Here is a 27,157-nt window from a genome sequence, read left to right as displayed (position 1 = left end):
TTCTTGCACCAGCTGAGGTTACAATGAAGGACTCTCCGTCTCATTCTTTCCCCTTGCCAGAAGTACAGTGAATCTCAGATTAAACCATCATCAGTTATATATGTCTCTCTAACAGAAAAGATAGCCCTATGGTTGGATAAAACTATAGCGACGCTACCTTACATTTAGATCATTGACTCTTTGGCTGAAAAATGAATGCATTTTCATTTCACATTTCCACAGTCTCCAAATTGAGATAATTGCTTGCATCTTGAATTGACTATTTTGGCACCAATCCGATAGCATGCTTAAATACTCAAATAGCTCCTTAAAAATAAAAATAGACACAATGTGCAAACCAAGCCAATGGATTTTCTCCACTCTTCCCTCCCCTAATTGAAAAGTTACATTTTTGTGCCTTTGGACATTTTTGTAAGTGAAAAGCACTTTCGCCTCATTTGTACCTGAGATAATGAACATGATTCCCCCAACAGTAGCTACTTGTCCCTTTCTCTTTTTATCATCGGCAAAACATGTAGTGCATTTCATTCCCATTGCAGCGATCAGGATCCCTAGGGTTCCCAATAGGATTCCAATGATCATTAGTGCGCGAGTAGCCTGTATCGTACCTGAAAAAGACAAGCACATGGTTATGAATACCAAGAATGAGTTAAGATCAGTTTTTGTCTATCCTATCAATTAACACAGTTTCTAACTGAACGGTTCAGAAGAATTTTCAATGCTGACCAAATCTTCATCGCTGGTCACCCATCTCACAAGAGATTACAAACATTTACAAAGGCAAAAGATCTTGCCACAAAATTATCTTCCTCACTATATCATGTAGGAATCTCGAACATTCCACTGACCCATGAGATTACAGGATTAATCTTAAAGGAGATATAGGTCCTGGATTTTCTGGAGTTTAGGAGAATGAATGATGATCTCATTGGAACATATAACATTTTTATCGGGTTCAAAAGAATAAATTAAGTTTGTTTGGGCTTGAAAGATCAATAATTAAACTTTGGGTGGAACAAAATTAATAGATAAAGTATGGATCCACCAGAGAAGCAAAAGATCTGGTGGACTGCAACATTACATTTGGAGCAGAGTCAGGGAATAATTAGCAAGAATTACCTTGAAATACCACCGGTGTCTAGAATGCTATGGAAAACAGAAAAGAAGGAAAACTAGGTGTTTTTGCCTGAATATATAATCGATATTTGGTCTCTTAATCATTATGAAGCTGATGAATGATAAATGTGATTGTACATAAAGTACATCTGAACAATGCAGTGAATTTGGGCAAGTTCTAAAGATGCAATCAGCAGAAGAAACTATGGTTAAACTGGTGGTGCAGGCTGTTAGAAAGCATTGCTCTCTAATTTGCTTCATTCGGTTGGAGTGAAATTTCCTCAGGCGAGTCCAAGTAGCATGACCTTTTGAGTGAGGCAGAACATGGATGTAGGGGTCCTCATGAATACAAAGGCAAATGAGAACAGTCTGGTTGCTTTCGGTTAACAATGAACAACAGGAGAAGTAGTATAGCTATTTGGCGTTAGAATTGGGATGTCAAATATGCCATAGTCAATAGGCTAAAGAGTTTGCCCTTTGGCAGAAAGAATAGAAGAGCTGAATATTACTTAAAGAGAGAGATGAGAGAAAGCAGTAGTACAGAGGGATTTTGGGAGTCCTTGTCCATAAATCACAAAAGGCTGGCAATCAAGTTCAGCAGGCAATCGAGAAGGTCTTTATTTCAAATGGAATAGTATATAAAAATAGGGAAATTTTGCTAAAACTACACAAAGCACTAGTCAATGTACATCAAAAATATTGAACCTATACCTAAAGAAAGATACACTGGACGAGAGGCTGTCAACGGAAGGTTCACTAGAGTGGTACCATGTATGGAGGAATTTTATTATGAGAGAGTATTCACTGGGTTGACCTTGTATACACTTAAGTTTCAGAGAACGAGACGTGACCTTATTGAAGGTATCTAAAATCCTTAAGGTGCCTGCTAGAGTAGATGCTGAGAGGTTGTATCCCCTTGTGGGAGAGTTGACGGCCAAAGAACTTAATCTCAGAATATGGGGTCACCCACTTAAGGCAGAAGTGAGGAGGAATTTCTCTTCTAAAGAGTAGCGAATGTGTGGAGTTCTTTATTACAGAGAGCTGTAGCTGTTATGTTGTTAAGTCGATTTAAGGCTGAAAAAAAAAGACGTTTAATCATTAAGGGAATCAAGGGTTATGGGTATATGACCAGAAAGTGGATTTTCGGATTATCAAATCAGCCATGATCTTATTCAATGGCAGAGTAGACTTGATGGGCAGAATAGCCTATTTCTGTTCTTATGCCTTATAGTCTTAAGAATGGATGTTTGCTCTGAGTGAGGTATCTAGAATCACAAGGATACTGTCTCACAATAAGAGGCAGGCTATTTAGGACTGAAATAAGGAGGAATTTCTTCACTGAGAGAGTAATAAATCTTTGGAATTATCTGATCCAGACGGCTGTGGAGGCTCAGTCATTAAGTCAATCAAAGGCAGAGGTTGATTGCTTACAGATATTAAAGATATCAAGAGATATGGGAATAGTGCCAAAATATTGTATTGAGACAGAGGATAAACCATTATCTACCAGAATAGCAGAGCAGGTTTGAGGGGTTAAATGGCCCACTCCTGATCCTAGCTCTTACCTTCCTATTTAAATGGCAGTTCACCAACTGAAGGAAAGTACAGAGTGGATTTCCACTGGACTCTGTACCAGGACTACTGCTGTTAACAACATTTGGATTTGGTAGTGCAGGAATTAATTTCAAAGTGAGCTAATTGCATTAAATTTGAAAGCAAGTCAACAATGAGCCAACACACTGGGACGTCCCATCGTGTCGGGCAATGGGACCCTATGTGAGAATCTCTCTGGCTATGTGGAAGGCATCTTGAAACCTATTGTACAGGGAATCTCCAGCTTCTATCGCGACACTACGGATTTCTTACAGAAACTCAGCACCCACGGACCAGTCGAACCGGGAACATTCCTCGTCACAATGGATGTTTCCGCACTCTACACCAGCATCCCCCACAAGGATGGCATCGCGGTAACAGCCTCAGTACTCAATACCAACAACTGCCAGTCTCCAAACACCATCCTACAACTCATCCGCTTAATCCTCGATCATAACGTCTTCACCTTTGACAACCAATTCTTCATCCAGACACACAAAACAGCCATGGGGACCAAATTTGCACCCCAATATGCCAACATTTTTATGCACAGGTTCGAACAAGATTTCTTCTCTATGCAGGATCTCCAACCAACATTGTACACCAGGTACATTGATGACATTTTCTTCCTCTGGACCCATGGCGAGGAGTCACTGATAAAACTACACAGTGACATCAACAAGTCTCATCCCACCATCAAACTCACCATGGACTACTCTCGACTGTCTGTCTCATTCTTGGACACGTGCGTCTCCATCAAGGACGGACACCTCAGCACCACACTCTACCGCAAACCCACAGACAACCTCACAATGCTACACTTCTCCAGCTTCCACCCAAAACATATTAAAACAGCCATTCCCTATGGACAAGCCCTACACATACACCGGATCTGCTCAGATGAGGAGGAACGTGACGGACATCTGGAAGTACTCAAGGATGCCCTCACAAGAACGGGGTACGATGCTCAACTCATCGACCGCCAGTTCCGACATGCCATAACAAGGAACCGCAATGACCTCCTCAGGAGACAGACGCGTACTGCAACTGACAGGGTACCCTTCGTTGTTCAGTACTTCCCAGGGGCTGAAAAACTACGCCATGTTCTTCATGACCTGCAACACATTATCAATGAGGATGAGCACCTCACCAAGACCTTCCCCACACCTCCACTACTTGCCTTTAAACAACCGCCAAACCACAAACAGATCATTGTTCGTAGCAAACTGCCCGGCTCTCAGGAGAACTCCATACAACCCTGTCACGATGGACGCTGCAAGACGTGTCAGAGTGTGGACATAGATACCACCATTACGCGTGGGAACACCTCCCACCTTGTACATAGCAGGTACTCATGTGACTCAGCCAACATTGTCTATCTTATATGTTGCAGGCAAGGATGCCCTGAGGCATGGTACATTGGGGAAACCGAGCAAAGGCTACAACAACGGTTGAGTGGGCACCGCACAACAATCAAAAGACAGGAGGGTTCCCTCCCAGTTGGGGAACACTTCAGTGGTCCAGGACATTCAACCTCGGACCTTCGGGTGACCATCCTCCAAGGTGGACTTCGGGACAGGCAGCAGAGGAAAGTGGCCGAGCAGAGGCTGATAGCTAAGTTCGGTACCCATTGGGAGGGCCTCAACCGAGACCTTGGGTTCATGTCACATTACAGGTGACCACCATTGCACTATACACACACACACAGATATTCCTACACACACACACTCTCACATACACACAGACACAGGTACACACAGACGTGCACACAGACACCCACGCATATCCTTATAGACACACACACTCCCACACTCACACATGCACCCCCTCACAGACTTAGGATACTCTGCACTCAATACACACACACACACACTTTCTCACACTCACAACCCCCACCCCAGACAGACACACACACACAGACAGACAAAGATCCACATGCACACATATATTTTGTGGGGTGAATTTGTACTTGCAGAGTTACATTACACTTTGCTCAAAAACTGCATACATTCATGTAGAACTCTGAGCTCAAAAACTGCATGAATTTATGTAAAACTCTGTTATCTCACTTTTTAGATTAGAATCAATCTAAACATCAGGTCATAGACAGAGAACACAGGGGGCTAACACCTTCAACATATTGTCTAGCTATCACCATTGTTAACAGCTAACCCGAGAATGCAACTTTAAAAAAAAGGGTTTTGTGACTTACACATGAAAGAAGTGAAACTATCACTGTATTCTAACAGATGAAAGGCTTAACAGAGAATCAATTCTTCAATGTATAATTTCAGTTACATCACACTGCAAACTTTTGCTATAAATTCTGTGTTACGATCGAGCCCTCCACAATCACCTGATGAAGGAGCGTCGCTCCGAAAGCTAGTGTGCTTCCAATTAAACCTGTTGGACTATAACCTGGTGTTGTGTGATTTTTAACAATGAGGAAGGTAGTGAGAGACTTCAGAAAAATACAGAGGCTGGTGGAATGATTGCATGGATGATGAAATTCAACACATAAACGGAGGTGATATAATTTGACAGAAGACTGAGTAGGGACAATGCAAGCCAAGTGGCACAATGTAAAAGGGAGCGTATGATGAGAGAGACCTGGTGGTAGTTGTGAACAAATATGTACAAAAATGCTGCATTAGCAAGTTTTGGTATCAAATCTCAAAAGGAGAATAATAAAGATAATCCCCAAATCACAGATAGGTCATTAATCTTTCATCCATTAATTGTAAAGAATTATTACACTGAGATATTAAAGACAGCATGAGCAAAACCAGGAAAAATGTAAACATACACCAAGTGGTCAGCATCTGCAAAAGACAGGTAAACACTTCAGTTCAACATAAAAAATCCATGGTGGTCTTTTAGCCACTCACTGATCTACTGTGTATTTCCAGAATTGTTGCTTTCATTTTACAGACTATGATGGCTACAATTTTCCCCCTAACAAAGAAGGAAGTTTACTGAGATGTGAGGTTACATTTTAAAAGTGAGTTTTATCAGTATGAAATGTGCCTTCAGAACCAGCCTCATCCACTGAAGGTCACTTTGCCTGAGCCATTTCTGCAATAATTTAAACCCAGTGTCTGCTGGTATTCATAGGAAGCACTGCTTGCCTCAGAACAAGGTGGTTACAGACTCAAGTTCCAGTTCAGAGGTTTGAGGACTTTATTCGGGTTGACTCTCAAGTATAGGGGGATTATTCTGTACTGTGCTATTGGCACAGTTGCCGTCCGGATGAGATATTAATCAGGGGCTTCACCTGTCCCCTCAGGTGCAGAAAAATATCCCCACAGCAGCATTTGGAAAAGAGCAGGGGATTTAGCTATTCATTGCCTCATTTGTGTTTGTGGGATCTTGCTGTGCATACAGTGGCTGCTGTGTCTCATAATAACAGGGAACACACTTATAAGTATTTTATTGTCTGTAAAGTGTTTATGATGCTCCAAAGTCATGCAAGTTCTTTTGTTACACTATCTCAAAACATTAAAGACTCACAAGAGGAAGATTTCCAGTATGCCCTGAGCAGCTCTTCAATGCGTTGTTTTAAACACTCGGTCACTTGGTTACACACCATGTGAGCATTACTGAAAAAGACAACACCATTGTGAAAGTTTTCTTGCATTCATCAGGGCAGGTATAAAAATACCAAATTCCAAAAGGAATAAGAATCTATACTGCATAAGATAAAGGTCAAGGAGTTGCCATGGAGAACACATGGGAACTTTAGGCCCCATGCTTTTGTTTGATTTAAATAAGATGCAATTTCTGGATACATCCTTCTTGTTAGCACAGGACATTCCTTTAAGCAAACCCAGCAAACAAAAATCAACAAAGAACATTATGATCAGCATGACATGAGTCACCCAAGCTGACTAAACCTTTCTCATTACATTCTCGGCACTAAACAACTCAAAAGATGCTGAGCAATGAAATAAGTGCAACGCTTTCATAAACAGAGCAGTGTTATTCCAAATCAACACTGACTCAGGAATATAAAAGATTTTGAAGCGTTGGATCAAACATACACAACTGTCCACATCAATCATTTCTTCCTTCATCTCCAATTGTAATAACAACCTCCATTTACAGAGGCTCCTTGGTTTACAAATATCCAACTTGCAAACAGATTCTGGTACAGAACCCATTCACAAACCAGGGATTGTGCAACATAGCAGACGATGACATATACTTCCTAGGTCGTCTCAACGCCTTCTATGCTCACTTTGAGCAGAATTTCAGCAGAGAGGTAACACCTATTCCGACAAGTCCTGACAAACCTATCCCAATAGTCGCTGCATCAGATATCAGATCAGTTTTCCTTCATCCGAAACCAAGGAAAGCAATGGGACCAGACGGAGTACCAGGCCGTGCACTCAGAGCATGTGCAGATCAACCAGCAGACGTCTTCTCAGACATCTTCAACCTCTCCCTGCAGCAGGCAACTGTCCCTGCCAGTTTCAATAGGCACAGGGATGATGTTGGCCCGAAGACTCATGCAGCATGTCTCAATGACTACTGCCCAGTGGCCCTAACTTCGGTGGTCATGAAGTGCTTTGAAAGGCTGATCATGGCATTAATCAACTCCAGCCTCCCCATTACTCTTGACCCACTCCAATTTGCCTATCAGACCAACAGATCCACGTCAGATGCCATACTACTTGCCCATCACTCATCCCTAGAACATCTTGACACCAAGAACAGCTACGTAAGAATCGTACTCATCGACCACAGTTCAGCCTTCAAACCTATTATCCCCTCAAGTGATCTCAGACTAAGCCCCACTCTCTGCAACTAGATCCTCAGTTTCCTGACCCACAGGCTACAATCAGTGAAGATTGGGGACAATATTTCATCCTCACGAACACTCAAGGGGTCTTAGGGGTCTGCACTCAGCCCCCTACTGTACTTACTGTATACCCATGACTGCGTCGCCAAATACCAGACTAATGCCATTTACAAGTACGCTGATGACACCACCATAGTCGATCGAATCTCAGATGGCGACAATCAGATTACAGATGGGAGGTGGAAGACCTGGAAAAATTGTGCACAGAGAACAACCCAGCTATCAACGCCAGCAAAACCAAGGAACTCATTATTGACTTTTGGCGGGATGTTACTCATGCCTCTCACTCATTAACAGCACAGAGGTGGAACGAGTGGAGAGTGTCAAGCTCCTGGGAGTAGTCATCCACAACAAGCTTTTTTGGACTCTTCATGTGGACTCACTGGTTACAAAAGCCCAACAACGCCTTTTGTTCCTCAGGCATCTGAGGAAATTTGGCATGACAGCGAATACCCTTGCCAACTTTTATAGGTGCGCCATTGAGAGCATTCTATTTGGTTATATCACTATCTGGTATGGCAACTGTACCATTCAAGATCGGAAACTTTTACAGAGAGTGGTGAACTCGGCCTGGACAATCACAAAGGCCATCCTCCCATCTACAGAATCCATCTACCAGGCCCGCTGTCAAGGAAAGGCCGCCAGTATTCTTAAAGATCCATCCCACCCTGGCAATGTTTTTCTATAACCTCTACCATCGGGGGAGAAGGTACAGATGCCTGAACACACGCACCAGCTGGTTTTGCAACAGTTTCTGTCCTGCTGTTGTTAGAATACTGAATGGACTCACAAACTCTTAACATTCGCCGTACCTGTGTTTTTGTTTTTGCCGCTGTTTACCTATTATTTACCATCTATGTTACTTAACTATGTGATCTGCCTGTATTGCTCGCAAGACAAAGCTTTTCACTGTGCCTCGGTTTACGTGACAATAAATTCAATTCAATTCAATTGCCTGCACTATACTGCTTTCAGCAATCATTGGTTTTGTTGTTCCAGAACTGCTCCCATATCTTGGAAGGTTGCAAATGCAGCTTGTCTTAGTCAAGAAAGGAGGAAGGAACTAACATCAGAAATAGGGAAAATATTAAAATGGCATTATACACATGGCAACTGGGCACATAGAATAACCAAGCAGAGATAGTATGGATTTACAAACATTGTTGCATTAACAATCATTTGAGTTTTTGAGGATGTCATTAGTGAGATGGATAAAGAGAGAACAAGTGAGTATTTGGATTTTCAAAAAACATTCAATCATGTGCCAAGTGAAAGGTTATTGCATGTAATTGGGACTAATAGAACTAGTATGGATATCAACATGGCTAGAGGATTGGTTCACTCCTAAAACAGAGTCGGAGTAAGTGGGTCATTTTCAGATTGGCAGGTTGTAATTAATGGGGTCCATTAGTTTTTGGGCCTCAGCTATTTGTAACCTACATCAAGAACTTAAACACTTTACACAGAGATTCCTTAGCTATTTGCTAATGATGCAGTTGGATGGGAAAGTAACCAATGTGGAAGGTGCGAACAGCAGCAAGATTGTATGCCAAGCTTTAATGAGTGAATAATAACAAGGCATATGTAGTATAACATGTGGACGTGTGAAGCTACCCCTTTCTGAAGGGAAAGTAGAAAAAAGCTGGAATATTTTCAAAATTTAGACAGTATGGATAATGTGACCACTCAGAGATGCATGGTCCTTGTATATGAATTAGAGAAAGTGAATATGAAGTTTAAGCACAATCAGGGAGGCAGTGGTTACATCATTGGATTTAGTAATTGGGAATCCAGGCTAACATTCTTGGGTCATGGATTCTAACCCTACCATGGCAGATGGGGACATTTTAATGGAATAAAGAATTTAAATTTAAAAGCTAGTTAAATGCTGAACATAAAACCACTGTCAATTGTTGTAAAAACCCTCCTGGTTCACTAATGTCCTTTACAATATAAAATCCGTTATCCTTTCCCAGTTTGGCCCACACATGACTCCAGACCCACAACAATGTGATTGTTAACTACTCTCTTAAATGGCCCAAGCAAACAACTCAGTTCAAGGTGCATGAGGGATGGATAATGAATCCTGGCTCAACCAACAATGCCCAAATGCCATGAACATTTTTTTTTCAAAAAAGCAAACAATTAGAAAAGCAAATAACAAAAGGACTGGAGTACCGTGAATAAATAGGTCTAACTGCAACAACATGGAACCTTGGTGTGATCTCACAGTACTCCAGATATTTAGCTTTGATCTCCTTACTCAGAGAAAGATATACCTATATCAGCAATGAAGGTTCACAAGACTGGTTCCTATGATGAGGGGTTTGAGGAGAGGTGGAGCAGATTAGATCTACATTCTCCAGAATTTAGGAGAATGAGTGTTCTTTTAAACTTTATTCATGGGATGTGAGCATTACTGGCTAGGCCAGCATTTATTGCCCATCTCTAACTCCCTCCTGATCTGAGTGGTTTGTTAGGACCATTTCAGAGGTCAGTTAAGAGTACCACTGCTGTGGGTCTAGATTTAGACTGGGTAAGGATGACTGATTGCCTTCCCTAAAGGATGTTAGTGAACCCGAACCAGCTTTTACAACAAATGGCAACAGTTACACGGTCACCATTATATGGGTGGCACAGTGGCTCAGCAGCTAGCACTGCTGTCTCACAGCGCCAGGGTTCAATTCCAGCTTTGGGCAACTGTCTGTTTGGAGTTTGCACCTTCTCCCAAAGTCTGTGTGGGGTTTCTCTCGGTGTTCTGGTTTCCTCTCACAGTCCAAAGATGTGCAGGTAAGGTGGATTGGCCATGCTAAATTGCACATAGTACCATGGAATGTGCAGGCTAGGTGGGTTAGTCATGGGAAATTCAGGGTTACAGGGCAGGGGGTGGGTCTGGGTGAGATGCTTTTTGGAAGATCAGTGTTAGCCCGATGGGCTGAATGGCCTACTTACACACTGCAGGGATTTTATTAGACTAACCTTTTATTCCAGATGTTTCTAGAATTCAAATTGCACCATTTACCATGGTGAGATTTAATCTCATATCCCACCAGAGTATCAGCCTGATATTCTGACCATTTCCTTCCCTGAGGTATTGAAATTTACAAAATACATACCAGGCTTGACAAGGCAGGTTTAGGAAGATGTTTCCCTATCTGTGTTGTCAAAAATGATAGATCACTGTCTCAGAATAAGGAGTTGGCCATTTTAGTCTGAGTTGTGCAAAATGTCTTCACTTCAAATGTTGTCAATCTTTGGAATCCTCCGCAGTATGGAGGTGGAGCTGCAGGGAATCATTGGATGTTCAATCATTGTGAATATTCAAAGCTGAGATGAACAGATTTTTGGATGCAAAGGGATGTTTTATGGGAATAATGTGAGATGGTTGAGGCAGAAGCTCAACCATAATCTCATCAAAGGGTTAACAAGTCTAATTCTATTCCTATTATGTTCTTTTTCCAAGAGGCTTCAGATAAAAACTTACATTGAGCCTAAGAAGGTGCCATTAAGAGTCATGACTAAAAGGACAAAAGGAGAAGAGGTTTAGGGAGGGAGTTCTAGAGCTTATGTTCTAGAGGCATAACAGCAATAGTGGAATAAAATAGACAACATGCTGGAGGCCAGAACAAAATATTGGAAATCTTAACCAAAAATAGGAAGTGCAGGTCTGGAAGTATCCACGTGAAAAGAAAAACAGTGTAAATATCTCAGGCTTTTGAACTTTTATCAGAAATGCTGAGTATTTCCAAAATGTTATTTCATCCAAGAGACTGGAAGAACATGGGGTTCCAGTACAACTGGAGGAGTTGACGGAGGATGCAAATTATATTCCAGTTAACTAGGCAGTGTGTCATAAAGATAACACAAAATGGGCCAGTATCCAAGTTCACCTGGCGACGTTTTGCCTTCAGGGAGTTACTGAATTAGTGAGTTCTGTTGACCTGCTCAGCAAAAAAAGGCTAAGTGTATGAGCGGAGATATTATTAAAACTCGAAACCTGACTGAAACATATGTTTAGGGTATAGAGCCTTCAACAAGAATTGCAATCTGAAGTTATGAATCTATTCCTGGAGTCCAGAATCTCCTCCTCGTTGCTTGGCCATTGTTCCTGGGCCAGGAGGTACTGCTTGCCAGCAATGTAATCACTGGGTGGTATCACACACATTTTGCCAACCAAGCACCCACCAGTCATTCATCAATAATGCTGAAGGATGTTCTGTTCTAACCTGCCTTGCAGATGATATAATTGATCTGGTCTTCACAAAAGGCAGTGGATGAATAACTAAAGTAATTAAAAACTCAATTTCCAATTCATGCCTTTGAGCTGGTATACACAGGGGGGCCCAGTCAAAATAACAGAACGAAATGTCGACAACAGCCTAGAACCACCTCTAAAAAAAAGCGCTACATTAAATCAATTTCTGTCTCCATAAAGAATAACTTGTATTTATATAGCACCTTTCACAACCTTTGCACATCCCAAAACCAATAAAGAAACTTTGTCTCTTAAATATATAGCAGTCACATATGCAGGAAATGCTGCAGCCAATTTGAACACAGTCTGCTCCCACGAATACTAATCAGTTCATCTGATTTGGGTGTTGCTTAAAGAACATCTTGTTCTTCAAAAGTATATGATCTTGTAATTCCACCTGAAACACTAAATCACTACCTCACCAAAACTACTGAAATAGACACATTGGATTAGTTTCAGTTCAACTGTTAGACTTTGAACTAGTACACAACTTAGGAATCACACTGCAGACCAGTAAATGACTCAATGGATATGTGCTTAATTTATTTCAGTGACAGCACTAAACCAAATTGAACTATTGGATGGTGACAGGTCTTCAATATCAGCAGCTTTAAAACATGACCAAATAATTCAAAATTATCTCCACCAAGACAGTTTGATGCTTGGGATAATTTAACAGGATATTCAATCCCTCTACACCTCCATCCACCATGACCAGGGCCTCCAAGCCCTCTGTTTTTTCCTCTCCCGATGTCCCCAATAGTACCCTTCCACCAACACTCTCATTCGTTTGGCCGAACTGGTCCTCACCCTTAACAATTTCTCCTTCGAATCCTCCCACTTCCTCCAGACCAAAGGGGTAGCCATGGGCACACGTATGGGCCCCAGCTATGCCTGTCTCTTTGTTGGCTATGTAGAACAGTCCATCTTCCGTAATTACACCGGCACCACTCCCCACCTCTTCCTCCGCTACATTGATGACTGCATTGTTGCCACCTCATTCTCCCGCGAGGAGGTTGAGCAATTCATCAACTTCACCAACACATTCCACCCTGACCTTAAATTTCCCTGGACCATCTCTGACACCTCTCTCCTCTTCCTGGACCTCACCATCTCCATTAATGACGACCGACTTGACACAGACATTTTTTACAAACCCACCGACTCCCACAGCTACCTGGATTACACCTCTTTCCACCCTACCTCTTGCAAAAATGCCATCCCATATTCCCAATTCCTCCGCCTCCGCCCGTATCTGCTCCCAGGAGGACCAGTTCCACCACAGAACACACCAGATGGCCTCCTTCTTTAGAGACTGCAATTTCCCTTCCCACGTGGTTAAAGATGCCCTCCAATGCATCTCGTCCACATCCCACATCTCCGCCATCAGACCCCGCCCATCCAACTGTAACAAGGACAGAACGCTTCTGGTGCTCACCTTCCACCCTAACAACCTTTGCATAAATCAAATCATCCGCCAACATTTCCGCCACCTCCAAAAAGACCCCACCACCAGGGATATATTTCCCTCCCCACCCCTTTCCGCCTTCCGCAAAGACTGTTCCCTCCGTGACTACCTGGTCAGGTCCGCGCCCCCCTACAACCCACCCTCCCATCCTGGCACCTTCCCCTGCCACCGCAGCAATTGCAAAACCTGCGCCCACACCTCCTCCCTCACCTCCATCCAAGGCGCTAAAGGAGCCTTCCACATCCATCAATGTTTTACCTGCACATCCACTAATTGTATTGTATCTGTTGCTCCCGATGCGGTCTCCTCTACATTGGGGAGACTGGACGCCTCCTAGCAGAGCGCTTTAGGGAACATCTCTGGGACACCCGCTCCAATCAATCACACTGCCCTGTGGCCCAACATTTCAACTCCCCCTCCCACTCTGCCGAGGACATGGAGGTCCTGGGCTTCCTTCACCGCCGCTCCCTCACCACCAGACACCTGGAGGAAGAACGCCTCATCTTCAGCCTCGGAACACTTCAACCCCAGGGCATCAATATGGCCTTCAACAGTTTCCTCATTTCCCCTTCCCCCACCTCACCACAGTTCCAAACTTCCAGCTCAGCACTGTCCCCATGACTTGTCCTACCTGCCTATCTTCTTTTCCACCTATCCACTCCACCCTCCTCCTTGACCTATCACCTTCATCCCCTCCCCCACTCACCTATTGTACTCTATGCTACTTTCTCCCCATCCCCACCATCCTCTAGCTTATCTCTCCACCCTTCAGGCTCTCAGCCTTTATTCCTGATGAAGGGCTTTTGCCTGAAACATTGATTTTACTGCACCTCGGATGCTGCCTGAACTGCTGTGCTCTTCCAGCACCACTAATCCAGAATCTGGTTTCCAGCATCTGCAGTCATTGTTTTTACCCACCATAGTTTAATAGGAGTTGGAAATGAGAGTCCCTTCACAGAAATAAATTGTTCATGTTTAACTCCTTGTCAGTCCCTCTCCATCCTTTTTGAAAACAAATATTAATTCCTTTCAGTAAAGAGCTTTGTATTCAGGTTATGATGACACATTTTAAAAAGTTAGTTTGTCCTGACTTCCAGCTCACTCCTTGTGCTCCCAGATCAGGGTTTAAGCACATTTGAGCTGACGACGTATGCTAACAATTTTGGATGGCAATGAAAGGATGTCGCACTGTTGGAGGGATTGTATTTCTAATGAAACCTTAAATGAAGACCCAACAGATCCACCAAGTTGGATGTTAAGGCACTATTGAAAGAACAACAATGCAGCACACTCTCTGCACCCTGGTCAACAACAATCCTCCACCCAATCCCATTAAACATATGACCTGGTCACTTAGCACATTCCAGTTTGAGAAAGCTTACTGTGCATAAAATGGCTGCTGGGATTTCTTCCATTGTGTGAGTATAGACCAATGCTTAATTGGCTATTGAACACAAACTCTGCTCCTTCACTCTTGGTTTAGTACATCCTTAGTAGTCACTCTCGCAACAGTGACTCCCTCGCAGCCATGCCAGAGCTACCTGCTCCTGTCCAGCCGTGTAGATTCCATGTCCTGTTTATCAGAAAACTGCCACCTTCCACCTCCATGATATAGCTGCCTTCACCCTCACCTTTGTTTTGCAACTGCCAAAACCTACTGTCATCTCTGCACAATAGGTGTTCCACCTGTTGGAACACATCCACCTTCCCAAAGCTCTACCTCATAAACTTAGCCCATCCAGAAAGTTGTTCTCATCAATGTAGAATTACAACAACATCCCAAAGGGCCTTCTGGTACTTGTACTCTGTACAAATCTACACCCACTCTCATTTCTTCTTCCACTTCCGTCTCTGTTATACATCAAATCTTGACTCATATATAACAAGCTCTGAGTTTCACATTCTCACCACGATGTTAAGAAATTCCACCCAAGTTCTTTATTTGATTTCAGTGTTTATTTAATGTGGGAATGGAATATAAATATAGTGAAGTTTTACATCGGATATTGGTGAGACCACACTAGAGTACTGAGCACAGTTTTGGACTTCTTATTTGAAAGGAAATATAATCACTTTAGAGGCAGTTTAGAAACGTTCACTCAACTAATTTCTGGGATGAAGGTGTTATCTTATGAGGGAAGGTTGAACAGGTTGGGCATACCCATTGAACTTTAGAAAAACAAGCTGGTCTTATGAAACTGGACAGAGTGGATTCCTAAAGAATATGGGGCAAGTCAAAACTTAAGGTACACAGTTTTGAAAAAAAAGTGCCCTTTTTCAGACAGAGATGAGGACAAATTATTTCAGTATGGAATTCTCCTCCCTTGAAGGCAATGGAGGCTGGGTCCTTAAATTTATTCAAGGCAGATTTAGATAGATTTTCGGTAGTCAAGGGAGTCAAGGGTTATGTGTAAGATGAACAGGAAAGTGAAGCAGAGACCAAACCCAGATCAGAGAGGATCCACCAAATTGAATAAAATTCAAAGCTTCAACTGGCCTATTTCAGGGCCTCTATCTAATGTTTGTATGATTTGTTATTGATCAATTCAGGCCTCCTGATCCCTAGTTTCCAATCTCCACTCATGTCAATAAACCACACTGATGGTCTCTTTTTATTTGATCTCTATCAAAATCCTTGCACTTTATTTCCATCCAAATTCCCCATCCCCAAGTCTGGCTTCTAGGATCATAAGAAACAGGAGCTGCAGTAAGCCATGCAGCCAATCAAATGTGCTCTGCAATTTAATTATTGATTTCAATGCCATTTTCACACGTTATCCTTCATTGCACTGATATTTTTAGTATTGAGAAATATATTGATTTCTGTCTTGTTTCTGCTCAATAACTGAGCTTCCATTGGTGGCGGGAGTAAAGATTTCCAAAGATTCAGCACCCTTAGTGAAGACATTCCTCTTCATCTGAGTACTAAGTGATCTGCCCCTTATTTGAAGATTTTGTCCACCAATGCTAGACCCCTAAATTGGGGCAACAGCATTTGTACATCTACCCTTTCCAGCTCTGTAACAATATTGCAGCCAAATTTCTCAGTGTTCCCTCCACCCTCTCATTTTTTTCAACACACTAAGTAAGCCTTCACTTTCTGGAGCATTGCTCTCAGCAATTGGCTCCTTAAACCATGCAGTCTCTTTATAAACAATAACCTACCTAAAAATCTATGTTTGAACTGATCTACATGCAGTACAGAGGTATCGTGTTGCTGGCTGCATGGGCAAGAACAAACTTGCATTGTATTTATCGACTTTCAGATCATCCCAAGTATTTTACATAGTCAGTTAACTACTTTTGAAGCGTATTCACTGCTAGAATTTGGGAGATGTTTCAGAAATGTGTTGTTTGTGGGATCTTGCAGAATGAAATAACAACCAAATAATCTGTTTTGTTGGTGACAATTAAGGAATGAGTGTTCACCAGGTCATTATGGAGAGCTCGTCTGCACACACTATTTCATGACATCTTTTATATCTGAGAGACGGACCTCTGAGAAATGGCAGTTTGGATAGTGAAGAAAGCTCACCTGGGATTTATGCTCAACTGGATGGAGATCGTTTCTGTGACCTTCACAGACAGAAGCATCATGCAGTGAGCCAAGGCTGACAAGTGACTCAAAAATGATCGAACTCAACCAATTTCAGAAACTGCCAGTATTTGTCAGCACCAGAATCTAATCTGATTAAGACGAGTAGAAAGTCTACAAGAGGACACGCCTGCAATGCAAACGATTGTGGAACCAAAACATGCTGGAACATGGAAAAAGTTTGCTGTATGTGTTGGGAGAGATCAGTATTGACAGTCAACATGACTGACCAGAACATTAGATGTTTGGGAAGCTCTGTTCTAATGATTGGCTGTTTTGAGTGTAATTGCCTGAAGCTGATTAAAGGCAGCTCTCAATGCTAGTTACGAACCACGGTGCCAACAAGCAAGATCAACAAACCATTTGGCAAAATGTAGAGTGAAACAACAACTAAAAAAATGCCTTTATAGTGCCATTTACAATACTGCAAAGGATTTTACAGCTCTCTCAATGTATAGTTGCTGCTTTAGGGAATGTGGTAGCAAATTCCTACTTTCCAAATTCCCACTAAGAACACCAGGATAATGAGCAGTTTATAATTTTAGTGGTGATGATAGTGGAGAGGTAAATATCAGCCAGGACACTCGGGAGAACTCCTCTGCACCTCTTCAGATTAGTGCAATAAGATCTACATCAGACCATGAAGACAGTCAGAGCCTTGGTGTGACATCTCATCCAAACAAATGTAACTTACCCTCAGTCCTTTCCTTCCAAAATTCATCCCTGTGTGTGGACAGTGCTGACTATTCCACTATTTATTGCCCATCCCTAATTGCCTTGGAGAAGTGACAGTGAGCTGCCTTCTGTAATCACTGCAGTCATGACGTGTATGGACAGCACAATGCTGTTAGGAGGGGATTCTTGGATTTTATCCTCAGGTTACTGAAGGAACGATGATATATTTCAAAGCCAGAATGGTGTGAGGCTTGGAGGGGAACTGGCAAGTGCTAATGTTCCCATATATCTGCTACCTTTGTCTTCCTAGATGGTGGCTGATAGAAGATGCTACATAAGGAATATCTTCAGTGCATGTTATAGATGGTCCACACTCCTGCTACTAACTTTCCTGATGAAGAGCTTTTATCCAAAACATCGAATCTCCTGCTCCTCGGATGTTAACTGACCTGTTGCGCTTTTCCAGCACCACACTCTCAACACTGAGATCTAGCATCTGCAGTCCTCACTTTCTGCTCCTAACTATAGTTGGATGTTAGCGGTGGATTAGGGGTCCTGATGTTGGGGCATGTCCGCTCTGGGCACTTCTTGTTTCTTTTTTTTCTTCTTGCTTTTCTCTTTTACCTACCTTCTACTTTAAGATGGACCAGCCTGGGGGGGAGACAGCGGGACCAGTGCAGGTGGTGGTGGTGGGGCCCAGTGTGGAGGGGGAAAGAGAGCAGGCCCAGTGTGGAGGGGGTAGAAGAGCGGCCTTAGAGCTGGGGGGGGGAATGGCCCCCCACTGCTCCTCGGATACTGCCTGAACTGCTGTGCTTTTCCAGCACCACTAATTCAGAATCTGGTTTCCACCATCTGCAGTCATTGTTTTTACCCAGTGTAGGGGGAGCAGAGCAGGCCCAGCATGGGGGAGAGGAGAAAGGGCCCATCGTGGGGGAGCAGAGAGCAGGCCCAGCATGGGGGAGCGGAGAGCAGGCCCAGCATGGGGGAGCAGAGTGGAGAGAGAGGAGAGTGGGCCCAGTGTTGGTGAGGGGGAGGAGCGGACCCAGTGCCAGGGGGAGGGCAAGCCCAGAGCAACTGCTTCCTGCTGGTGTTGGACTCAATTCAGGCCCATGGCTCAGCACTTAAGTACTGTAATTTTTAAATATTTACCTCTGTTTAGAATTTTTATTCTCCATACCTGGATATCTTTCTACCTAAGATGGCGAAGGCATGGCAATTTAGTTCACGTTTCAATGTACTCTGGTATCCTGACAACAAAACTGAATTCTAATTCTAATGTAATGACAAACAGGCAGGCAAATTATCCTGTTAAGCTTCTTGAGTGTTATTGGAATAGCACTGACTCATTCAGACAAACGGGGAGTATTTCATCACACTTCCAACTTTATTGATGATGGATAGGATTTCAGGAATCAGATGAGTTGGTTACTGCAGAATTTCTAGCCTCTGACCTGCTTACAGTCACCGTATTTATATGGCTAGTCCAGTTCAGTTTCGGTCAATGGTAATCCCCAGGATGCTGATAGTGAGGGGATTCAGAGATGGTCATATCACAGAACTTCCCTTCTGATTCTGTTTTGTTGGAGATGGTCATTGCCTGGCACGTGTGAATATTTTCATTACCAGTCCAAACCTGGATATTGTCCAGGTCTTGATGCATTTGGACATGGGCTGCTTCAGAATCGGAGGAATCCTGAATTCAGATGAACATTGCGTAGCCATCCGTGAACATCCTCACTTCTGACCTTATGATGGACAGAAGGTCAATCAGACCGCAACTGAAGACGGTTCAGCCAAGGACACTATCCTGAGGAACTTCTGCAGAGATGTCCTGCAGCTGAGGTGACTGACCTCCAACAACCATAATCATCTTCCTTTATACAGAGTATGACTCCAACCAGTGCACAGCTTTCCCACTGATTCCAACTGAGTCTGATTTTGGTAGAGTTCTTTGATATCACACTCAAATGCTATCTTAATGTCGAGCAGGAGGCTGGAGGACACAGCACGCCAGGCAGCATCAGGAGGTGAAGTCGATGTTTTGAGTGCAACCCTTCTTCAGGACTGTGGATGGGCATAGGGGGAACTGCGGATAAAGGGGGAAGTGGGGGCAGGGTGGTGAGATGGGAATAAGTGAAGACAGGTTGAGGGTATGACCTGGTTGTTCAGTGGGAGGAATGAATCTGGTAGTGGCTGAGAGGAATGGATGGGAGGGGGAGGTGCTGGGAAGAGATTTGTGGGTTGGAAAGGGACAGTATTTGAAATTGGAGAACTGAATGCTGCATCCTATGGGCTGTAGCTTGCGCAGGTGGAAGATGAGGTGTTGTTCCTTCAATTTGTGGTTCAATACATTGTGGCGATGGAGGAGGCCAAGGTTGGAACAAAGTGGTTCTGACAGAATGCAAACCAAGGGTCTATGAGCAGGTTATTCCTTTGTAAATACCATTTGGTGGCACTGTCAATTACCCTTTTCATCACTTTGCTGATGATCAAGAGCAATAATTAGCCAGGTTGGACCTGTCCTGTTTGTTATGGACAAGACATAAGTAGGCAATTTTCCACATTGCTAAGTTGATGCCAGTGTTATAGCTGTACTGGAACAGTATGTTTATTGCCAGAGCGTTATCAGAGTCCATAGCATTTGCAGTATCTGATGCCTTCAACTATTTCCTGATACCACATGGAGTCAATTGAATTTGTCAAAGTGTAGTATCTGTAATGCTGGGGACCTCAGGAGGAGGCCTCGCTCCCTCAGTACTGACCCTCCAATAGTGCAGCATTTCTTCAGTACAGGTAGACTACCCTTTATCGGAAATCCTGAAATCCAAAAGCTCCAAAGTCCGAAGGTTTTTTTTGTGAAGTTCTTTTTCCTCATTAACAAGGTTGTTTGACTTGCCAACAGTTAACCCAAGTCAACACCCACTTGATGCGTGTCACTCAGATGCGACAGTGAGGATGTGGCCCAGCACTGGCATGCCTCAATTCTCTCTCAAGGCCCGTTTTACTCAGCGAGTCTGCTCCTCTGGTGAGATTTGTTAAAATTTCACCATCAACTGTCACTTATTCTGAAATTCAAAAAATTCTGAAAGTCAGCTGGCCCCGAGCATTTCAGATAAAGGATTGTGCACTTGTACTGGCCCTCTGACAGTGCAGCACTCCCTCAGTACTATCATTTTTGAACTTGTTCCAACAACCCACTCTTAGTTAACTTTCAATTATAGAATATACAGCTTGAAACCAACAATTGACCCTTGTACCACATTAATTCAAAGTTACTTTGTCACCAATGTTACCAACAACGAAGAAAACAAGTGAAGGATTGATTCTGACACAGAAAGAAACATACAGCTGACAGCCCCTCCCCATATTCAAAAGATCAGCCAGAGAGTTTTGGCTCATTACAGAGGTGGTTCACAAAAAGAAAGACTTGCATTTCTATGGAGCCTTCCACCCTCAATGTGCCAAAGGGGATGAATATACATATGAATAAGGAGCAGAAGTAAGTCGCTGGCCCCTTGAGCCTGCTCCATCATTCTATAGGATCATGGCTGATTACTCATCCTTGCCTTCCCCACAATAACTTACCACCTCCTTTCTTAAAGGTCTATTAACTTCTGCCTTAAAAATATTCAAGGACTCTGCTCCCATCACATTTTCAGGAGATGTTCCAAAGACACCTTTTTTAAAAAAGATTCCTCCTTATTCTCTCAAATAGGCAAAACTATTGAAAAATTTTTTTTTCCAGTGTTGTAATGCAGGAAAGACAACCTTTAACTGTTGGACAATAAACTCTCATGAACAACAGTGCAGTAATGAGAACATCTTTTCTCAAGATGGATTCAGGTATTGGCTAATACACCAGAGGGAATGCTTCCAATTTTCTTCAAATAATGCCATGTAGTAAGACTATAGGACTTAAGAGCAGAACTTTCTTGCAAGTGACTCACATCCTGACTCCTCAAAGCACTGATATCAAGGCGGAGTTTGGCATCAGGAAACCCAAATAAAACTGGCTTCAATGTGAATCAGGGGAAAGTTTTCTGCTCAGTAAAGACATGCTTGTTGCAAAGGAAGATGATTGTGGTTGTTGGAGGTTTATCATTTCAACTCTAGGCCATCCGTGCAAGAGTTTCTCAGAGCAACATACCTTATTCAACAGCAATCAGATGTTGTCTCCTTCCTTTACCTTCTAACAAGGTCAGAAGTGGTCACTGTTGATTGGTCAGCACCATTTGTGACTCCTCAGACCTTGAAGCAGTCCATACCCAAATACAGCAAGATCTGGACAATATTCAGATTTGGCAAGCAACTTTTGCGCCACACAAGTGCCAGGCAGTGACCATCTCTGACAAGAGTGTGTCTAATCATTATCACTTGACATTCAATGGTTTTTCCATCACTGAATCCTCCACTATTAACTTTGAACAGAAACAGAAACTGAATATAAACAGTCATATAAATACAAAGGCCACAAGACTAGGTCAGAAGTTAGGAATCCTGCAATGAGTAACTCACTTCCTGACTCCTCAAAGCTTGCCCACCATCTACAAAGCACAAATCTGGAGTGTGATGGAAAATCACCACTTGCCTGGATGAGTGCAACTCCAACAACTTATCCAACTCCCAATCTTGTATTGGTTAGCTAATCCTCTAACTATGCGAAAAAAAACTACACCCAACGCCAACAGCTTTTGGTCTTATCAAATAGCCTTATGTAGCGTTTTGTGTGCAGCACTTTATCAAATGCCTAATGGAAATCCAAATTTATTATCTCTATTGGTTCCTCTTTACCTATCCTGTTTGTCACCTCCATAATGAATTTGAATACATTCATCCAGCATGATATGTATGGACTTCATGATCAATATGGACTTCCAGCATGATCTATATGGACTTCAGTAAGGCGTTTGACAAGGTTTGCCATGGGAGACTGGTTAGCAAAGTTAGATCTCATGGAATACAAAGAGAACTAGCCATTTGGATACAGAACTGACTCAAAGGTAGAAGACAGAGGGTGATGGTGGAGGGTTGTTTTTCAGACTGGAAGCCTGTGACCAATGGAGTACCACAAGGATCGATGCTGGGACCATTACTTTTCATCATTTATATAAACAATTTGGATGTGAGCTTAAGAGGTATAGTTAGTTTGTTTCTAGACGACACCAAAATTGGAAGTGTAGTGTTCAATGAAGAAGGTTACCTCAGATTACAACGGGATCCTGATCAGATGGGCAAATGGGCTGAGGAGTGACAGATGGAGTTTAATTTAGATAAATGCGAGGTGCTGCGTTTTGGGAAAGCAAATCAGAGCAGGACTTATACACTTAATGGTAAGGCCCTAGGGAGTGTTGCTGAACAACGAGACCTTGGAGTACAGGTTCATAGCTCCTTGAAAGTGGAGTTGCAGGTAGATAGGATAGTGAAGAAGGTGTTTGGTAGGCTTTCCTTTATTGGTCAGAGTATTGAGTACAGGAGTTGGGAGGTCATGTTGTGGCTGTACAATATATTGGTTAGGCCACCTTTGGAATATTGCATGCAATTCTGGTCTCCTTCCTGAAACTTGATGTCATGAAACTTGAAAGGGTTCAGAAGATATTTACAAGGATGTTGCCAGGGTTAGAGGATTTGAGCTACAGAGAGAGGTTGAATAGGCTGGAGCTGTTTTCCCTGGAGCATCGGAGGCTGAGGGGTGACCTTATAGAGGTTTACAAAATTATGAGGGGCATGGATAGGATAAATAGACAAAGTCTTTTTCCCTGGGGTGGGAGAGTCCAGAACTAGAGGGCATAGGTTTAGGGTGAAGGGGAAAGATATAAAAAGAGATCTAAGGGGCAACTTTTTCCACGCAGATGGTGGTACCTGTATGGAATGAGCTACCAGAGAAAGTGGTGGAGGCTGGTAAAATTGCAACATTTAAAAGGCATCTGGTATCTGAATAGGAAAGTTTTGGAGGGGTATGGGCTGGGTGCTGGCAGGTGGGACTAGATTGGGTTGGGATATCTGGTCGGCATGGACAAGTTGGACCGAAGGGTCTGTTTCCGTGCTGTACATCTCTATGACTCTATATGCTTTATGAAACCATGCTGATTCCACTTGATTGTTTTTTTTTTCTGTATGCTCTGTTATTACTTCCTTTCTAACAGACTCTCACATATTCCCATTAACAGATGTTAAGCCACCTGTTTGATTTGTCCCCTCACCTTTTTGAATAATGGTGTTACATTGATAGTTTTCAAATCCACTGAAACGTTTCCAGAATCTAAAGATTCTTGAAAGATTATTCCCAGTTACTACCATTCTTACATGACCCAGTGGACCTAGAAGACACAGCTGTGTTTGAAATGGCACGAATTCAAACTTAGTATGCAAAACAACTAGCATGTGGTCAACCTATGGAACAGGTTCCTTAGGGAGATGATGGGAACAGTATTGGTTTATTCAAATGAAATAAATACACTTTTCATAAGATAATATTTTGTTTGAATGTTTATGTAACATTAGGCAGAGTACAGATCATTCTGCTATAACATGCATTTTGTTAATGCACATTCACTAATAACATGATCGATGAATTGGGGTCACTGTTTCTAAAGCATGATTCCAGCCCCATTAGTTTAAATTAGTTGCTATTACATGATTTTCTTATAACATGGGGTTGCACAAGAATAGAACTACCATGTTACAGCAGACTTGACTATATACAGAAAATGCATATGCCTGAAGAGGAACAAGTGATTTTGGACGATGGTTCTTTAAGCGGTCTACTACATCTTTCTCACTTCATGTCCGCCATAGATGTTAAGTCACCTGTTCTATTTGTCCCCTCATCTTTTTGAATAATGGTGTTACATTGACAGTTTTCAAATCCACTGAAACTTTTCCAGAACCATTTCATCGTGTTACTAACCAAAATGGCAAAAAGAATGTCATCTTTCATCATCTAGCAATTCCCATATTCTCAACAATTTATTCAATTGGCTTCATTATTTTGGACAGCTCGATCATTACCTTGGTCAGAGAGGGAATATTGGGGTGGGGGGTTGACATTTCCCTGAGTTAATTAATTGTGGAGAAATTTTAAGCAGAATCTGGGTAGCTGTGATTCTCATCAAGAATCCTGCACAAGATAAAATTAGGTTTCACTGTGATGTCCCAATGATTAAATGGCTTGTCAGAACTTCAACCTAAAAGGTACCCAAAAGAACTATCACTCAAGTTGAGTAGCAAAGGGTGAGATGGAACCACAACTGTCAGGAGATGAGAAGAAGAGATCATTCATGATTGAGTGCATAGCTTGTACTTCAAAAGAAAGGGTAAGAACAATACAGTGCAAATGAAGGCATTTTGAGCACATTGATAATGAGAATTATTTAATCAAAAACTAAAGCCTTGTAAGTCATGGATTTAAACAGTGAATGTCCCATTGTGGAAGTTAGTTACAGAATAAGGTTGCTGGCCCCATTCCATTTACTTGCATGCATTCTGTCAGGTATTCACTCACTTTCTAGATTTGGACCAACAGGTATGTAGGCATGTTAACATGTGTGATGGGAATCCAGAATTGCAAAAGTAACACCAGTGGGTGTAGAATCATTTGACTTTGCAGAAATATGGAGTCGCAAGGTGATGGAGGCACTTGGGACCAAAGCTGAGAAAATTAAAAATTGAGACCTGGAGTGAGAGACCCGTGAGGTGAGCAGTGATGGACGAACAGGACATGGGCAGCAAAGTTTCGGAAGGTGCAAACCCAGCCAGGAGAATGCAAGAACAGTGAAGGTTAAGAGCAAGGCAGATTGTTTGAAGATCAGGGGATAAGCAAGGCAGTGTATGGCAGCCTTAACATTAGCAGCATGCCATTGGAGATTCATATCTGACTGAAAAGAAAGCTAAGTGTTGTGAACAGGCAGTAGATAAGGATGCTCATGTGAAGATGCTGGCATGATGGGCTAAATGGTCCCTTTTTGCACTGTGAGATTTCTGTTTCTGGTTCAGCCCCTGGCAATTGCCAGGGACAGGGTTCATGGGTGAAGGAGTGGACTTTACAATGTGGACTAAAGACTCTGGCTTCTGCCTTTGCAAGACACATTTGGCTTTTGTCTACCATGCACTGGGAGCTGAACAGCAGTTTGATGAACGTGAGGCAGTACAGGGGTTAAGAGAGACTGAGCAAGGTCCAGCTAGGTGTGGTCAGTCTACATGTGCTAACTGACAGCGGTTACAGATGGGGAGATATGGGAGAACATGGCAATGAGGTGCAGGAAGGTGTGTAGGGGAAACAGCAGAGGAAGGGATAGGAAGCCATTACGAATGAACTGGGGCTCAGAATGGACAGCCAAGAGTGAGAGCAGAACCAGCCAACTCACAGTTCCCTCTGTTTTAGTCTGCGGGCGACAGAAGAGGCAGAAACAGGTGATTGATTTTTGTTCACAGTTTTAGAAAGAGAGGGAAGAATTTCAGAGGCTGCCTGCCCCAGGTAGACCAGTTGCAACTTGCCCTCAGATCCAGACACACGGAGACAGTGTAGTCTGCAGCACGTTAACTGGAGTTAACAATTGAGTAACTTCTAAACAATTGGGCAACAGAGCACGTACCGGGACCTGGGAAATGGGGAATCCTTGTAAATCCGCCCGTTCACTCCGGAGAGAGAAAGAGCTCAGTGCTCGGCGTGGAGACCTGAAAGCAGAAAGAACGCGGTTTCCCCATCATTGCAGTCACTCGGTGACCCGGGAAAGTGCGTGTCCAGGCTTTCAGGAGATGAACCATTACCTGGTAGAGGGGATATTAAAGCCTCCTACTGACCAATGAAAACTCCGTTCTGTTAGAGAGAGAAAGAGGAAGACTACTCTCCGTCGCCCACATCGACTTACTGTGCAATTTCAGCAGCGAATCGTAGACTTTACACTGGACCTGGCCGGTACTCTGGGACACACAGGACATCCAGAGCCCCTCATAGATGGCCTGCGCCGTCACGATGTTGTCGCCCGCGTAAGACGAGGTTTTCCACTGGGGTAGAGCGGTGCTAGTGATGATTCCGATCCATCCGAAAAAAGCCAGGGCGAAGCCCAGGATCTGCAGACCCGAGTTAGCCATTCGCGTTCTGACCAAAACCTCTGCCTGCAGGGAAAAGGGGGCAAATTCAGCTTCACAGCGAAAAACCGTCTCCCCCCCCACCCCCAATCCTACAGACAACAGCCCTCAGTCAAAGATCACCCCTCGTTGGAACTATACCTGACTCTGCTGAAGAATTTGTTACTGTGCTGCCGAGTTCTGGGGATCTACCTTCGCTCTGAGCCACACCTTAAAGGGGCGGATTCAGGTTTCCATCGGCCACAACCCGATGTCACTCTCGGTATCTCTCAGTGACTCCCAGCTCAGAGTCTTCAACAATCTTCAGTTGATGCTACATCAGCTGTTCTTTTTAAATCTGAGGTAGACAGGGATTTCCGTTCAGCAAAAGTATTAAGGGATACGGGCTAAAGGCAATTAGGTCACAGACCAGCCATGATCTCGCCGAATGGCTCAAGGGGCCGAATGGCCCACACCTGTCCCTGAGTTCCTATATCTTTCCATCTCTCTATCACTCTCAGTATCTCA

General features: G+C 43.1%; 1 protein-coding gene across 2 annotated transcripts in view; it reads right to left on the bottom strand.

Annotated features, from left to right (window-relative positions):
* The window catches only part of LOC122556098 (claudin-1-like), a 45,297-nt gene extending 18,402 nt beyond the window's left edge, over nucleotides 1–26,895 (bottom strand). The window contains exons 1-3 of one of the 2 annotated variants that reach the window (XM_043702559.2): nucleotides 26,792–26,895; nucleotides 26,431–26,677; nucleotides 444–608 (exon numbers count right to left, since the gene is read on the bottom strand). In XM_043702559.2, coding sequence (XP_043558494.1) covers nucleotides 444–608; nucleotides 26,431–26,653 — 388 coding nt within the window. In that variant the 5' untranslated portion in view covers nucleotides 26,654–26,677; nucleotides 26,792–26,895. Of the gene's footprint in view, nucleotides 1–443; nucleotides 609–26,430; nucleotides 26,732–26,791 lie in introns of those variants that run through there. The other variant, XM_087993412.1, reaches the window with a different exon arrangement.
* Between the last annotated feature and the right edge of the window lie 262 nt (nucleotides 26,896–27,157).

The sequence above is a fragment of the Chiloscyllium plagiosum genome, unplaced genomic scaffold (assembly GCF_037043375.1).
Source record: "Chiloscyllium plagiosum isolate Xiang-an unplaced genomic scaffold, Cpla_swu_hap1 HiC_scaffold_13, whole genome shotgun sequence".
Taxonomy (NCBI): domain Eukaryota; kingdom Metazoa; phylum Chordata; class Chondrichthyes; order Orectolobiformes; family Hemiscylliidae; genus Chiloscyllium; species Chiloscyllium plagiosum.
This window is presented reverse-complemented; position numbering and strand designations above follow the sequence as displayed.